Here is a 16,830-nt window from a genome sequence, read left to right on the forward strand (position 1 = left end):
CTGAGTCCCCCACAGTCCCCTCCTGGGAGCAGGTGGTGACGCTCTGGGCCATCCTGGCCTGCGCTCCACGCCGGACTTGCTCACGGGGAAACGCCTCAGCACCTTGTGTCTGAGGATTTGTTTCCCCGCCGAGACCTCAGGCGCTCCACAGGGTCCCAGTCCCAGGACTGGCTTGTGCTGCGGCTCTTTTGTGCTGGATCAGACTAGACCAAAAGGCCCTTAAACTCCCGCCTCCCCAGCCCCTGCTCCAGAAACCTGTATAGGTGGTCGCACCTCCTGCCTCCTCCCCAGGAACAAAGCTAGAACCGCACCATTGCAGACACAGGAAGCCCCCCGGGGCAAGACAGGGAGCTGGGGCAGCCCCGCCACGGTGAGGGGCCGGACCCCGCCAACCTGGTCTGCATGCAGATGTCCCTGCCCAGGTGTCGTGTGGTCACCCCTCAGCCCTGTGCCCTCGGCCCTGTGTTTGCGGCTCTTGTCTGTATGGGGCCCGTGGGCAGCCGCAGATGGCTGTGCCCCCAGGGGCCGGTCTCCTCTTCTAGAAGAGTGGAGGGCGGGCGGGGTGGGCGGCAGAGAGCAGCACAGACCACTGTTTCAGAGCTCCAGTGTTTGGAAACCCCGAAACGCGGCGGTGGTTTCCTGCCATCGTGTCCGGCCCTCGGGAGTCTTCTGAAGCAGGAGGGGAGGTTAGCGGGCCTCTGTGACACTGGGACAGGCGCCCGGCAAGGCCAGACTTCAGACTGTTTGGCACTTTGGTGTGAAAGCACGTTCTGACCCGGGGCCTGCCCTCGGGGCCCTGCTGGGAGGTGTAGGCCCCCTCGTGCCCTCCCAGAAGCTGGGGCTCTGGGTCCGCAAGCTGCTGCAGCCGCCCAGCACACCTCCGTTTCCACAGCAGGTGTTTTCAGGTGGCCCTCCGCGTACAAACGGAAACGCGCTGCCGTCCAGCTGTCTGGCGTTCCTAGTCCCTGGCTCCTGCTCAAGTTCTGGCTGAGGGCAGGCCGGCTCTGCTGGTGTCCCAGGGAAGGGGCAGGCCCGGCCCCTCACTGGCGCTGGCCGCAGAGTTCCGCGGGTCGCTCTGGGTCCGGAGCGAGTGGGCTGCCAGACGGCCTGTGCGCCATGTCCCTCCTTTCCAGGGGGCCCTGGGCCTCCGCACAGTTGGGTCCCCAGTGTGGTGGCGACGTGCGGGACAGGAGCCGGGCCCCTCGCATCTCCTGGCGGTGGGATGGCAGGGGCTCCTTCCTGCCCTCGCTCTGCTTTTGTTATGGACCAGTGTCTCAGCCTACAGTGTTGTTATGAGACCAGAGGCAGGGACTGTCTCTGGGCGAGACTTAGGGGTTAGCCAGGAGCTCGGGGTCCCGTCTCCACCCGGGGTCCCCCACACCGGACGCTGTGATTGCCTCGCTCGTGAATTAGGAACAGCCCCAGGCCGGTCTTTGGGATCCGTCCTGTGCGTCAGATGCCGTGGTGCGCGCCTGCGTGCCTTCCCTCGCCCATCAGGCCTCGTGCTGTGCGTGTTGGGCGGACAAGTCCGAGTGCCTCGCTTGCCCCAGGTTCGGGGCCTCCGGGGGCCTTGCTCTCGCCCTTCTTGTACCGTTGTGCGGTGGTGCCGTGGTCCCTGCACAAAGACCAGGGCACAGCCAGGGAGCCCTTGAGTGAGAGCGCAGCAGGGGGACCACGTGGGGTGTGCCTGTGTGCCCCCACAACGCCATTGCCCTGGGCTCCTCGGGGCACCTCTGCCAAGCAGCCCAGACAGACTGCCGTGGGAGTGCCCGGCCTGGCATCAGCTGCGCAGACGTCAGCTTCTTCCTTAAGACCGAGACAGTAGGAGCAAGGAGCTCCGCCTCGCGGGGAACCCGGCCGGGGCCACAGGGGTTAGGGTGCCCTCGCCGCCGCTCCGCTCCGTGGGCCCAGCTGGGGCCACGCACATCCACCTGGTGGCTGTGTGGACACGGCGGCTCGAACCCCTGGACCCTTGTGCACTGACAGCGCAGGGACACGGCCCCGGGAGAGGGCAGTGAGGCAGTTGGCTTCCCTGCAACATGTGCCCGGGGTCCGCAGGCACCCGTCTCAGGCACGTGAATCCCTGTCTGTCCAAGCGATGACGGTTGGGCTGTGTCAGACCCTCCTGACTTTCCCTCTCAGTTGACATCTTGAAAGTGACACCTACCCGTGGTGAAAGGGAAAGAGAATAGTTAAGCTGTTTTAAAAACGCATCTCTTCCTCCTGCCGAGAAGCAGCACCTGCCGCCTGGGAGGCGCACGTTCCCTTCTCCGGTCCCTGTGCTGGGGGGGCGCTGAGTCCTTCTGTTCCCCCCCCCCCCCCGCAGATTACCAGCTGAGCAGCGCCGAGCTCTCCTCCCTCCCGACCTTCAGCTCGCCCGGGGGGCTGTCACTAGGCAGCGTCACGGCCTGGCCGCAGCCCACGCAGCCTGCGCAGCCGCCCCAGCCGCAGCCGCCCCAGCAGCCGCCGCAGCCGCCGCCCCAGCCGCCCCAGCAGCCGCCACAGCAGCCCCAGCCGCAGCCCCATCTGGTCCCCGTGTCTCTCAGCAGCCTGATGTGAGTCCCAGGGCGCCCTGGGGCGGGCAGGGGGCTCAGGGAAGGCAGGGTTGGGGCTGGGAAGAGGAGGTCCCTGTGGGGAGCAGGGTGCCCCCCCCCCAGGTGCTCTGTCCCCAGCGGACGGCACGGGACATGGGGCACAGGGAGGCAGCCCCGGAGCCCCTCCCAAGCCAGCCCAGAGCACCAGGCTGACTTGGGTGACGCAGTGGAAAGAACTAACGTGGCTCCTTCCCTTCTTTCCTGTCTCCCCTCCGCGGCTCTCCCTGTGCGGCCCTCCCTGCCCCGCCCCCTCCCTCTCCCTCCCGCCCCCCCCCCCCACGTTCCCCACCTCCTTGCTTCTGTCCTGGTGCCCAGCCCGGGCAGCCCGCTGCCCCACGTGGGGGCCGCCCTCACAGTCACCACCCACCCCCACATCAGCATCAAGTCGGAGCCCGTGTCCCCCAGCCGGGAGCGCAGCCCCGCACCGCCCCCCCCAGCCGTGTTCCCGGCCACCCGCCCCGAGCCTGGCGACGGCCTCAGCAGCCCGGCCAGCGGCTCCTACGAGACCGGGGACCGGGACGACGGACGGGGGGACTTCGGGCCCACGCTGGGCCTGCTGCGCCCGGCCCAGGAGCCCGAGGCCGAGGGCCCTGCTGTGAAGAGGATGCGGCTGGACACCTGGGTACTGTAGCGCCGCCCCTCCCGCCGCCGGCCTGCTGCACCCCGGGGCCGCCCCCACCCCCGAGCCCCCACACCCGGGAGGCCTCTGGGCCGCCCCTGCCCTGCCACAGGCCCCTCCAAGCCGGCCCAGCCCTGCGGGGAGAGGGGAATGGGGGGCGCCTAGCCCGGGGCTGGGCCCTGACCCCCGCTGTCTCCTCTCTCCGCAGACATTAAAGTGACGATTCCCACCCCCTCCTCTCAGCCTCCCCGACGAAGAGCTGACAATCTCACCGCCCACCCCTCCCCGCCCTGGGCTCCTCCCGCTCGACCCCCACTTCCTTTTGTGCTCCGTGTCCTGTTGACGGTTACGTTTGTGTATAATTATTATATTATTATTATTATTATTATATTTTTTTTAATTTGGATTCTCGCTCTGGAGAGGAGGACGGTCCCGCCCCCCCCCCTGCACCCCGCCATTTCACTGGTCGGGGGGGCTGGGTTTTTGCGGGAAGGGGGGGGACACTTTGCACGTTGTACACATATGCTGCAGGAGGGGTGGGAGCCCGATGGGCCTCTGGGACAGGACAGGTGCCGAGCCCTGCATGTGGAGCCTTCCCACCCCGTCCCCCCAGACAGAGGGAAATAACCAAAAAACCTACCAAACGACAAAACCCCTTACAATAGACTGAAACCCCAAAGTCAGCCTGTTGGGTGGGTTTGTGTTTCAGGGGGAGGCGAGGCACAGGTTCTGGAAAGGGTCTCTGCACCTGGGCTCTTCCTGTGGCCGCAGGCACCTGGGGCAGAGCACCCCCGCCTGGCCCCCGGCACCCCTGCACGCACAGCACGCACCCCCGAGGTGTGGGGGTACTGGCCGAGATTCTGGCCTGGGATTCTGAGGCTGGGGGCAGGGTTTGAGGTGGGGACCTCTTGGAAGCACATTTAGAGAGAAAGATGGAGAGCCGTGAGGAGGGGCCGAGAGCTGGGGTGAGGGTGGGCCGGGGGCCCTACCCTCTCTCGCGGAATCCGCGATGTAGTGCAATAGCTCTCCGTCCCTCCGGCAGCAGCCCCAGAAAACAGGCCGGAAAGTGCAGGGGGGATGAGGAGGGGGATGCTCCGGTGAGCGGCTCGGCGTGCAGGGGTGTGGGGCTCGCTCTTCCTTGCACGGACCTGCCCGCAGGAGGACACTGGGCTGGCGTGACGGTGGGAGGCCACCTCCCTCCTTGGGTCCTGGGCCCTCCTCAGTCTCCCCCCCACATCCTCCTGCCCCCGACCCCACCTCCCTGCTCCGGGCGTCCTCCTGGTCGGCTACCTCCTGCCCCGCGCCCCGGCCGCAGTCCACCTTCCCTCTTGGCTACTGTAATTGTAAATAGCAACCTTTGGAAAACGTTAGCCGTGTAACAGGCCAGGAAACTGGTTTTTTTGTTGTTGTTGTATTGATATGAAATGAGATTCTATTTTTGTCAAAGTATATTGTAATAATAATGACTCAAGCGGCCCGTACTGTACAGATGAGACTCCTCGCTGTTCTTGTTCCCTGAGCCCGCCCTCTCTGCCGGGACCTCAGGCTGGAGCCCAGACCAGACTGGAGGGGGCTGGGCCCCGCGGGCAGGTGGCTGTGCAGGCCAGCGGGGCGTGTGGCCCAGTCATTCCCCTGCACGCCGCTCCCTGGGGCGTCATCCCAGTGGGACAGTAGGCGACAGACAGGGCCCACCTTTGCAGTCCTGCCTCTGGGACTCAGCTGTTTGCAGTATTCTGACACTTGACGCAGGGAAGGAACCAGAAGCAGGGGTGTGTGTGACCGCACGTGTCCCTGAGCGTGTGTGCACGAGGCCGTCCGGAGTGTGTGTGTGTGTGTGTGTGTGTGGGCGTGGACATACCCGTGTGTGTCTCTGAGCCCATCCGGGCCAGTCCACGACCGAGAGGCGAGCTCCGAGGACATGTCCCGTGCGCGAGCCTGGTGTCTGTGGAGGGATAGGAGCTTGCTGTGCTGCGCGACCCTGGCTGCCGGCTCCACGCCTCTCCGGCTGGGTCCCTGCCACCACCCTGGCCCCTGCTCCGTCCGCCCTCGGCTTTGACAGGTTGGGACCACCGTTGTGGGGAGCCTGCAGTCGCCCCCTTGCTTCTCCCTGGGGCCCCGGCTCTCCTGGGCTCCAAGCACGAGTGGCCATCTGGCCCCTGGCCCTTTGCACACATGCAGCTGCCCTTCCTGCTCCTCCCCTGCCCCCCACCCTGCTTTCAGGGCCACACTCATGTTCCTCTTCCTTCTGGAAGCTGCTTCTTTGTCTGGGCCATGACCCTCCCTTACTCAGAGTTGAAACCCCAGCTGCCGACTGGGTACACAGCCTGTCCTGGCCTTCTCCGTGGGTTCCTGGAGGGAGTTTCAGGAGTCGAGGAGCCTGGAGCAGGGCCTTGAACTACACTAGGGTATAGTCTTGCGCGTCCATCCGCAGAGCCTTGCCCGGCGTCTGGCACGTAGTCGGCGCGGTAAATGCTGAACGTGTGAGCGACAGGTGCGCAGTACAGCCTGAGCGGCACGGTCCCTCCGCAGGCCGGTCCTGCCGGCTGTCCGCCCACCTTTGGAAGCTGGGCTCGACCACCACTAGACACACGGGGGCGGGATGAGAGCCCCTGCGGTTCACGGTGCAATAATCACCAGTTTTGCCCTCTGCCTTGTGATGGCAAACCTGGCTTCTGATTACCATGTGAGCGTGTGCGTGTGCGTGTCTTCTCTCTCCCGGGGGGCAGGGTAGGTCTGTGAATGAACATGTGACATTTCTGCAATTCAGTATCCCAAGGTTTCTCTTGGGGGCAGGGGCTCCTGGCTGGCCAGACGCATGGGTCCCTCAAGGGGGGCTTCATTTCTTCCTCTCACAAAGCCAAATTTGCCTCCACCTACTCCTTCCTCCGAAGAACTGGGCGTTCGCCAAAGTAATCCGTGACTGGAGTCCTCCCGTGCCCCGCCCCTCCCCAGCCTTCCCACCGCTTTCAGGGACTGGGCAAGAGGGCCCGTTCCACGGGGACCGGGACGCACCATTCCTCCCCCCCCCCCCCCGCAGTGCGCTCGACGCAGCAGACTGACCCCTGACCTTTACCAGCCCTCCCCACCTCGGACAGGAAGGAATTAATGCACCTTCTCTTGATGATTATTTATTTCTTTGGAGAGACAGAAATGATGTAAAAGTGTATCTAGAAATATCTATATCTATATATTTTTAACTGACTCTTTGGAACCCCCTGGGGTGGGCCGGGGGTGAATTCAGGCTTTCGTGGAGGAAACCTGAGCCCCCCCCCCCCCCCCCCGCTTCCCGGGACTCGAGTCTCCTCCACCGTCAGCGATGGGGGATGGGGGAAGGCATGGGATTTGTGTGGGGGCAGGGGCTGGAATGTTCTAGAGAGAATCTGGATTCTCTTTGTCTTCCCCATTCAAGTCCTAGAAGCGAGAGGGAGGGGAGGCATGGGCGTGCCCCCAAACCCGACAATCACCCACACTCCTGGGGCTGCTCCTGAGTCCTGGGCAGGGCGAGTCCAAGCGTGTGGCTGTTGATTTGTTTTCAATATTTCTTTCCGTGCTGTATGGTGACGCTTTCTTAGTATTCTACACAATAAGAAGACAAAGTCCTCGGGATTCTTATGAGTTTTGTTTGAAAACTCTTTCACTATATTTGTTGTAAAGAGGTTTACTATTAAAAGAAAAAGAATACACGTTTCTGATACTTGGGCTTGGGTTCTGGTTTCTTTGGTGTGGCCCAAGGGTCTGCTCAGCCCGGTGGGGGGTGGGGGCTGGGGGCTGCTCCCAGATCTCAGGTGAGTAGCTCTGGCAGAAGCAGAGGCCATCCCGCACGGACCAGGGTTGTCCCAGGGGAAGCCGCATGGAGGGAGGGGTCCTGGGGCACGAGAGGCGGAGCAGCAGCGACCAAGGCCAGGTCAGGAGCAGGGAGATGGCGGGCAGGGCTCCTTCTTCCTTTAGAACGTTTTAACGGGGCCAGGGAACCTCCCCCTGCTCTCTCAGGGTGCCCCGGAGGGCCCCCCAACCTGGTGCCTCACTGCCTGGGGTGTGGCTGGGCCAGCAGGGTGTGCACGGGTGGAGCTGGTGATGCCCCCGCATCTACAAGGGCAGGGAGTGCCCCGGTCACGGGTCTGGCGCTCACAGCATCGTGGGGTCGGCCAGGCCCGCGCTGCTGCGCATCCCACCTTTCTGCTCCCTCCGCTGTGGCAGAGGGGGTGGTGCAGAAGGGCTTCCCACGTCCTCCACACGCGGCCCCGCTCCGGCTGCCTGCGCTGGCCCCTTTGAGACGGCCTCGGGGTCCCCCAGCCTGGCCCTCGTAGGGTCCTCTCTCACGCCAATGCACGGGGGCATGTGTCTGAGGAAGCCCGGCTGTGCGGAAGGCAGGAGATTGCTGCTGAATCCCTCTCCTCATTTTGGGGGACGCCTGGGGCCATGTCACGGTCTGAAGCAGCCCTGGGGAGAGGCCCAGGTGACCGCAGGGGCCTCCTGTCCACAGCCTCCCACACAGGTCCAAGCCTCCCCAGACACGGCGAGGCGCCCCGCTCCGCTAGAACAGGCCGCCGCCCACCCGGGCTGTGAGGTCACCTGACGCCACACCTCGTCCCTCGCGCCTCTGTTCCTCCTCTGCGGGCATCGCCGCCCGGTGTCCTGGGTAGGCGTCACTTCTGTCCCAGACGGACACACTCCTCGGTCTCTGTGTTGGCACGCCAGGTCATGGGCTGGCCGATGGGCTGTGATGGCCAGTCACATCCTGGCTCAGACTGGTGCTGTCCCTGCTGTGGAGTAGCCGGGGCCATCAGGGGGCCCAGGTCACTGTGCTGCCTCCAGGAGCTGCGCTGTGGACTTGGTCGCAGCAAACGAGCCACAGAGGCTCAGCTTCGTGTCTGCTACACAGCCTCTCCTCCCCTGACCGATGCAGTGCTCGCTCGCACGGGACAACCTTGAAGCCCCAGCTGCGGCAGTGCCGCCCTTGGGGGCGCCGCCATCTCTGCACACGACCTAGTCCCGCACCGGGCTGCCCGCTGGTCCTCCCACTTGGCGGTCCTGTGGCCGGCGTGCGCAGTCGGTCTCCCCACCGTGAGCCTCCCCATCCCCGGGCTGCCCTCCCCACCCGGGCGCGGCTCTGCTGGCCTCCCATCGCAGCGTCCAAACTCCCTGGCTAGACTCCAGGGCCTCCAGAGAAGCAACGCCACCTTGGGGTCCGGCGTCGCCGGCGTGTCCCGCGCGCATCCCTTGGACCCTAGACCAGCCACGCAGCCTGTCCCGCGTCCTGGCAGATTCTCCGTATCCAGGCTCCTGCTCTCTTTCCGTCTGAAAGGCAACCACTCCATGGGAGCCCCTTGGCTAGGCGCTGGAGACAGACAGAGGCCCGGGCAGCTCCCAGCTTAGACACACGAGTGGGCGGCCTGCAGCAAAGGTCGCGTCGAAGGACAGGAGTGGGCCCAGGAATCAGCCCTGAGGCCCACCCAGACCCCGGCGAGGGGACACCAGGGGAGGCTTCCGTGCGGAGCTGGGTTCGAACACGTGAGGGCTTCTGGGCGAGCACGGGCAGGAGGAGCACGGGCGGTGGGAGGGAGAGCGGTGTGCTCCGGAGCTCCAACACTGTGGTGCGGGTCAAGGGAACGGCCGGGAAAGCCGAAGAGGCAGGCAGAAGCCTTGCCGTGCAGAGCCATACTGCCCCGGTCTGGGCTTTATTCTGGAGATGTTTGGTCGTCCAAGGATTGTACGTGTGAGAGGGACTTGGGGAGATGTGCACTCAGCTCTTGCCAGAGCGACCTCCCTCCCGCAGCGATGTGGAGGACCAGTGGGAGGAATGCAGAATCTGGGCCCAGTCAGGATCTTTTACAAGTGAATTTAGCAATTATTAAGTTCTGAAGATTTTGTTTTTAAGTAATTGCTGCAACCTGCCTGGGGCTCGAACCCACAACCCACGACTCCGAGATCCAGAGCTGCCCGCTGCAGTGACGGAGGCCAGCCGGGCACCCCTCAGTAGAGGTAGAATCACGGGACTGGGGAAGGCCTGGCGAAGGCGGAGGAGAAGGAAAGGGAGGAGGCTCTGTGGGTCCCAAACTCACGCTTGGAATCCTGAGTGTGTGGTGAGGCTGCAGCCCCGGGTCTGTCCGGAGAAGTGGTTTTGTTTCAGGTCGAGTCGGAGGCACACCCGGAAGCTGATCACGGCGCTGGGAGATGTTTGGGCCCTGCGGTGCACATCGCCAGGGGCGTGAGGAGGTTTTTCTGAAGAGGGAAGTCATTCATGGTGCTGGTCACCTGTGCAGTCGACCTCAGGACATGGGAACTCCAAGGACCATGACGAAGGCTGGGGGCCGGGCAGGGAGAGAGCCACGTCTACGCCCTGAGCTGCACACGGGCAGTGGAGCTGTGCAGACAGAACCACAGGTGGACTTCCCTGTGATCTCCTGCCTTTGCCACAGCCTCGCTCGACTCACTGGCCTCGTGCTCGTGTTTCGTTTTTTAAGTTCTTTTTACCCAACATGGGACTCCCGCTTCCCACCTTCAGCTTCCAACTGAGTCGGCCAGGGCCCCCCACAAGGGCACACTCGTGGTGCCTTCTTTGGGGGCATCCAGGGGCAGGGAAGGGGACATGGGTACTCTGCTCCCCAGGAATGGCTGTGGGGCTTGTCATGGTGGTCAGGGGAGTGGGAACCTATAGAAGATCTGGTTCCAAAGGCCCAACTGGTCCTTCCTAGGGACGCCCCGCGCTGGTTTTTTTCTTTTTTTAAAAGATTATTTATTTATTTATTTGACAGAGAGACATCACAAGTAGGCAGAGAGGCAGGCAGAGAGAGAGAGGAGGAAGCAGGCTCCCCGCTGAGCAGAGTCCGATGCAGGGCTCGATCCCAGGACCCTGAGATCATGACCTGAGCCCAAGGCAGCGGCTTAACCCACTGAGCCACCCAGGCGCCCTGGGTTTCTTTTGATAAGGGAAAATGCCACTTCTCTGGAACCTGAAGGATACTCCAGAGGAACGGAAACCGTTCTGATCCGCAGCGAGTGCTTGCTAAGTGTTCGTCCTTATTTCGACGGCGGCTTGTCAAAGCCACAAGACTGGATGACTGACTTGGGGAAGAGGAGGTCCGGGGGCCCCAGTGCTCTACACTCGTTGCTACCTTTGAAACCCGCCCTGCCATTCAAGAGTCCCACTCCTGCAACTCTCCCTCCATGAAGCTTTTCCTGACTTCCCTGCCTTTTCCCCTGGTGTCGAGAGAATGACCTCTAGAGTACTCTCCTTGTCCTGTCCAAAGTGGAGGTACTACTTTCTATTTTCTCTCCACGACTGGACTGCAAGCGTTTTAAAGAGGCACTGGGTGGTGTGGTGCCTGGGGCGCTCAGTGGGTGAAGCCTTTGCCTTCAGCTCAGATCATGATCCCAGGGTCCTGGCATCGAGTCCCGCATCAGCCTCCATGCTCAATGGGGAGACTGCTTCCCCCCTCCCTCTGCCTGCCACTCCCCCTGCTTGTGCTCTCTACCCACACCCCAAATAAATGAAAAAAAAAAAAAAAAACAAATAAAAACTTGGGCGCCTGGGCAGCTCAGTGGGTTAAGCGTCTGCCTTCGGCTCAGGTCATGATCCCAGGGTCCTGGGATCGAGCCCCGCATCGGGCTCTCTGCTCAGCGGGGACCCTGCTCCCCCCACTCTCTGCCTGCCTGTGATCTCTGTCAAATAAATAAAATCTTAAAAAATATAAACAAAACGTACAAGTGCGCCCTCTGACCCAGGTCCGCATGTGGCTCGGGGCCGGGCACACAGTAGGGTTCGGTCGCGGTAAATGAGAAGGGGTTTGGGGCGCCCGCAGGGCTCCAAGCCCAGACTGTGGTGACCTCGCGCTGCTTCTCCGCTCCGCAGCCCGAGCCGACCGCGTCCTGGGCTGGCCGCCGGCCCTCCGAGCGGGCAGCCCCGGCTCCTACCGCACGGACGCGGCTCTCGGGAGGCCGGAGGCGGGGGGTGGGGACTGCCGCAGCCCCGGCGGCCAGGCCAGCGGCCGGAGCTCGCGTCCCTCCGGCTCCTGCCTGGAGCCCAGGGCCGGGCGACTGTCCCCGCCTCGTGGCCGCGCAAACGCGTCGGAACAGCGAGCGGCGCGGAAGCGGACACGCCGGCCCACGGCGGCCCCACGGCGGCTCGGCCGTGCGGGCGGGCGCGGGCCGGACCGGCGGGCGCGGCGGACAGCGCCTCGGGCCGCTCCCCCGCCGTCGCCCACACGTGCCCCGCAGAGACCCGGGCGGGCGCCTCCCGAAGGCGGAGCGGGTTGCGGGGCGGCGCACGGCGGGCGCTCAACACACGGCCGACGGGCTGCCCCGCGGTGGCCTTTACCTCGGGCCGCCTCGCGGCCACCACGCGGCCACCACGCGGCCACCCCAGCAACCGTCGGCGGCCGAGCGGCGGGCGGGCGCGCGCATCCTCGGGCTCGTCCCCGCTAGCGCGGGCGCGGACAAAGGCCCAAAGCTCCGCCCAGCGCCCCACCGTGGGGCGGGAACTGAACCTTGGAGCTTGCTCGGTTGGCCACTCCGATGACGGACGGGGCCACCAGCCAATAGGAGCCCGAACAAGACGCACGCGTACACAAATGCTTGAGCCCTAGCTGGGTGGAGGCGGGGAGGCGAAGCGGGCGCGCCGCGGCGGTTTGGGTCTCGCGGGGGCTTGGAGCGGCGGGTGCGCATGCGTCATCCCGGCGCAGCGCCCTCCCTACGCCGCGGGTACGGAGGAGGAGCCCTGGGGGCTGGGTCCGCGCGCCCCGCCGCGGAGCCCCGGTGCGCCGTGCGACTGGGCGGCGGTGCCCGGAGCGGACGCCGCGGGGAGGAGCCCGGCCGGCTCCGCGCGCAGACGGTGCGGCCACGGGCCAGTCCGCCGGCCGGCGGGGCCCGTCTCGGGACGGCAGGACGCCCGGGGCGAACCCGCGGAGGAACCGTTGTAGAAAGCGAGCAGCGGGGCGCCGGCTGTGCGGGGCGGGAGGCCGGGGACGGAGGAAGGGTCGACGGAGTTGGCCGGGTCCCTCGGCGGGAGAGGGGCGGGGCGGCCGGCCGCGCGCTCCTGACCGTGCGAATGGGACGTAAGTGAGTTGGCGGGAGCCTGGGTGGCCCGGTCGGTCCGGCCTGGGACTCGTGGTACCGGCCCAGGTCACGATGTCAGGGCGCTGAGATGCAGCCGCGACCTGGCTGGTGGGCAGCGCCGACGCCGTTGGGGAGTCTCCCTCTCTCTCAAAGAAAGAAAGAAAACCTAAAAAAGGCGGGGGGGGGGGGGGGCGGCGCCTACAGCTCAGGGTCCTGGGATCCTACAGCTCAGGGTCCTGGGATCCTACAGCTCAGGGTCCTGGGATCCTACAGCTCGGTCCTGGGATGCTACAGCTCAGGGTCCTGGGATCCTACAGCTCAGGGTCCTGGGATCGAGCCCGGCGTGGGCTCCCTGCTTGGCTTTTTCCTCTGCCACTCCCCCTGTTCCTGTTCCCTCTGTCGCTGTGTCTCTGTCAAATAAGTAAATAAACTCTTAAAACTATGAGAGTAGCATCATGGCTCCTCCAAAAGAAGTCGTAGTTGGAGGAAAGGGAGAAAGTGTTCGCCGTGCTGGGTTTCCAGACAACTGCCATGCGCGTTGTCACAATAGCCCTTCAAGGTACTCACGTGCAAGAAAGGGACCCCAAAGTCACCGGAGGCCGGCAGGACACAGGAAAGGAAAGCGGAGTGTGCGGAAGGCGGGCGCGGGGCCCCGCAGGGTTGAATCACCAGTGAGGCAAGCGCGGTGCCTGGGACGGGCGTGGTCAGCAAGCACCTGCCCAGACGGTGAGGGACTGGACTTTGACGCCGCGTGGGCGTCCCGTTGTGAAGAGCGGGGCCCTGAAGGCGGGCGGGACCGCATCGTGGCAGGCTGGCCATTGCCAGGGTCAGGACTACTGGAGAAGCAACTCTCCTCTCTGGGCAAGGCCCGCCTCCAAGCCCCCTCCAAGGACGCCAAGTTTGTCGGCGATGGAAGACGAGTCGGCACTAAGAAACTCGGGTCCTGCACCGCGCGGTGGGAGCAGTCACCAGAGAAAGGCCTGCGTGGCAGACCCGCTGCGGGAAAGCTGGTGCGGGAACAGCTGTGAGGTGTGTTGTCACACGTGGCCACCGGCCACTGGGCCCTCCTAGCCGAAGAACAGTGGGTTGATGGGCAGCGATACTGAAGCGCCTGTGGACAGTGCCCTGAACAAGTGGGAGCTGGAGGGAAAGAGCACTGGAGTATGAGTTAGGAGACCCCGTTTCTAGGCCTGTCACCTTGGACAAGTCACTTCAGCTGTCTGGAGTGTTTCTCCTCGTACGTTAAAGGACGTGCTGGCAACCAGAACTCACAGAAGCATGCGCCTCCGCGCCTTCTGAAGATCTAGTTAAATCGGCTCATACAGGTGAAGACACAGGATTTCCATCACTGGGACGTGGCTTCCTCCGCTGCCCCACGGTGCGTTCCCGGTGCTGGGACTCCCGTGGTTGAGCTGGCGCACACGCGCGGAAAGTGCGGATGACCCAGGCCCCCGAGCCCCGCGGTGCCCGAGTCGGGGCCCAGGAGAGGTCTTTCGGGCTCTAGAGTTCTGTGATCCGATGGTGTTCTGTGGACTGAGAAGATGGAGCCGTCTGGTCTGCACCGTGGAGGGATTTCATCATGCCGGCTTGCAGGCCGGGTCACAGAAGCAGTGGTTGGACGGGTTCTCAGGGAACCTGCAGGAGGACACGCTGAGGACAAGCAACAGCCGGTTATCCCGTCTGGGAAGGAGGAGCCATGCTGAGTGACGGAGGAGGAGTGTGAGAAGCAGGCGAGAACAGCTTGGGTGTCCAGTTCCGATGCCCAGGAGAGCCCGGCAGGCTCGCTCGCCCCGCTGGGTGGCGCTGCCTTACGTGTGACAGGCAGTGACAACCACAGAGCCCGGCCCAGCCGGAGCAGCCTGCTGTGTCTTCGGGTTTCTGAGGTGAAGCTGGAAATCCAGATTTTTATTTGAAACCTCATGATTTGTAAGTGTTGAATACCAATTTAGATTATTTTAAAACCAGTAAAAAACCAAAACACTGCTCCATTCTATGCTCCCTTCCAAGGACTTTCTGGAAAGTTCTTTCTTTTCCCTTCTCCAGCAGATTTCTGAATCCGTTGCATTCTGCTGCTTCTCTTCCTATCCTAAGTTGGCTCTGCTCCTCCGCTCAGTGCCATTTGAAGTCCACTTCCAATGTCCCACCGAACCCCTTCTGACCCGGGCAAAGGCTAAATTCATGGAAGGGCTCCAACTGGGCTCAACTCCTCATACTCGGAGACTGAGTCTTGTTCTTTTTCAAATTTTATTACAGAACCAAGAAGTGTTCCATTGGTGTTTATTGAACCGAATGGGAACATGTTTTCAAGAAAGGTGGGCCGTCAGCCTGTAATCATCAGATTTACAGAGAGATCAAAGTCTGTGTTGGCCAAGCGAAGGCCCCGGGACTGTAAGGGAAGGAGCGTGCCAGCAGCTTCGGAGGCAGTTTGAGCAGGGAGCGCTGGGAGCACGTCGCTGTAGTTCCGGAGGAGGAGGAGGGTTGTGCTGTTGTCACACACAGACAACAGACACATTCTGTGCAGATCACGCGCTGGGGCACTTTGGCAGCAGAGGGAAGAGGTATGGAGCACGGGGTCCTGGGGACGAGTGCCACTTAGAGTTCTTGAGATGAGAAAGGCCCGCGTGTTTGTAGGCAGGCGGCCACACCGGCAGCTCCCGCGGGGCTGGGCGGTTCAGTGAGGAGCCCAGACAAGCGCTCATCTGCAGGCCTGGGGCCCTGGGGTTGGGGGGGGGAAGGGGCTGCGGGGCAGGACGGGGACTGTGCGACAGGACTGGGGCTGTGGGCCATCTCCCAGCCCTCACCCTCCGCTGGCTGTGCTCCTTCGGCTCACTCTGGTTTGCCGGGGACTCTGTCTTCCGCTGCCTTTCCTCCTTGACCCTGTCAGGGAGGCGTCTGTGCCCGGGGTTTAAGCCACCTCGATGCTAGTGACTGATTCTAGGTCTGGGACCGAAGCGTCCTTCCGGAGCCTCGCATCTGTGTGTCCAGCTTCACCAGTGGCTCGGTACCTTTATGAAGGAAACCGGTCCTTCCTCCTTAATTCTTCCTCCTGGTACCGGTCACGGTGCTTTCGCAGTCGTCCAAGCCACATACATGTTTTCACGGCTCTCCCCCCCCCTCCCCACACGTGTACGTGTGAGTAAGAACACACTTGTATTTTGTGTACTCTGTTTCTTTTGACTTACTACTGTCCTACCACTGTATCATGTCAATAAATTTTTTTTTTACATTTTTAGTGGCTGCCTGGCATTATCTCCTCAGGTAGTAAAGTCTACAGTCTTGAAAATTGTTCTCTTTCTTCAGGGCACCTGGGTGGCTCAGTGGGTTAAGCATCTGCCTTCGGCTCAGGTCATGATCTCAGGATCCTGGGATCGAGCCCCACTTCGGGCTCCCTGTTCAGAGGGGAGCCTGCTTCTCCCGCTCCCCCTGCTTGTACTCTGTCTCTCTCAAATAAACAAAATCTTTTAAAAAAATTTTAAAGCAAATAATCATTTTTAAAAAATTGTTTCCATGGGGTACCTGAGTGGCTCAGTGGGTTGAGCGTGCATCTCCCCCTCTCTGCCTGCCTCTCTGCCTACTTGTGATCTCTCTCTCTGTCAAATAAATAAAATATTTTTTAAAAAATTGTTTCCTTTATTATACATAGCACTGAATGTATCAGTATATATCTTCTATTTCCTTATATTTAACACTAAGAACTGAAAAGAAGGCGAAGGAGTGTGACATCTGAAAAGCTTTTAATACATATTGCCAAACTGGCCTTCTAGAAAATGGTCCCAGAAGTATATGGCCCACTAGTTGCCTATACCTTTGTTAGCATTGGATACTATTATTTTTATGTTTTCTAATGTGGTAAATGGTACCTGAGCCTCTAGCTCCCAACCCCCATCCTTCTGTCCAGTGTCCCCCATTTCCATCTGGTCGGTGCCACGACTGCCCCGGGGACACAGCTCACTGGGAGGGTGGGGGGATAGGTGACGGCCGGTTCCTAGGGGACAGTTCTCAGTCTTCCGCAGTTTGCTCAGCTCCTGGCCCCACGTGTGCTGCTCTTGGGCACAGAGCTTTCTTTCTGGTGATTCTCCAGGATCTTCCCTGATCGACCTCTTTTTCCTAACTCCCCGCCTCGGGAAGGACGTTTTTCGTCGCTGCTTGTTGGCGCTGAGCCTGCAGGAGTGCGCCTGGGCTGTCTTCCCCTATAGAAGCAGCGCCGGCTCTGGGAACGGTGTTCCTGCCTTCCCTTGCCCAACAAGCAAACACACTCCAGGCTCTCCGACACCGGGAAAGGAGAGTCCTGTCACCCTCTTGGGCTCTCACGCTGCTGCCTTCTTTTCTCCTTCCTGCGCCATCCAGCTTCTGCCAAGGGGAATCGGGAAGTCGTCCTCACTGGCCCGAGTTCCACCCCATCTTCTCTCCCGAAGCCACAGTCTTCCGGGGCCCACGCAGCCTCACCGCGGGGAGAAGGCCAGGGCTGTGCCCCACCCTTCAGTCAGTAGCTCGAGCTGCCACCGGGTCCCATTGGCGTGGCTCTCCCCTCTCCCTGCTCTCTCGGCTCAGGAGAGCGGCCGT

The 16,830-nt window shown here is 62.5% G+C and overlaps 1 protein-coding gene and 1 long non-coding RNA gene across 5 annotated transcripts in view; both read left to right on the forward strand.

Annotated features, from left to right (window-relative positions):
• The window catches only part of MEF2D (myocyte enhancer factor 2D), a 30,514-nt gene extending 23,607 nt beyond the window's left edge, over positions 1 to 6,907 (forward strand). For 2 of the 4 annotated variants that reach the window (XM_059145273.1, XM_059145275.1), the window contains 3 exons: positions 2,323 to 2,555; positions 2,910 to 3,216; positions 3,422 to 6,907. In XM_059145273.1, coding sequence (XP_059001256.1) covers positions 2,323 to 2,555; positions 2,910 to 3,216; positions 3,422 to 3,433 — 552 coding nt within the window. In that variant the 3' untranslated portion in view covers positions 3,434 to 6,907. The remainder of the gene's footprint in view (positions 1 to 2,322; positions 2,556 to 2,909; positions 3,217 to 3,421) is intronic. The other 2 variants (XM_059145274.1, XM_059145276.1) reach the window with 1 other exon arrangement.
• A 5,289-nt stretch (positions 6,908 to 12,196) lies between these two features.
• LOC131814962 (uncharacterized) lies at positions 12,197 to 15,499 on the forward strand. The gene is made up of 2 exons (XR_009347516.1): positions 12,197 to 14,193; positions 14,521 to 15,499. It is a non-coding gene; the product is annotated as an uncharacterized LOC131814962 (long non-coding RNA).
• Positions 15,500 to 16,830: the final 1,331 nt, after the last annotated feature.

The sequence above is a fragment of the Mustela lutreola genome, chromosome 14 (genome assembly GCF_030435805.1).
Source record: "Mustela lutreola isolate mMusLut2 chromosome 14, mMusLut2.pri, whole genome shotgun sequence".
Lineage (NCBI taxonomy): Eukaryota > Metazoa > Chordata > Mammalia > Carnivora > Mustelidae > Mustela > Mustela lutreola.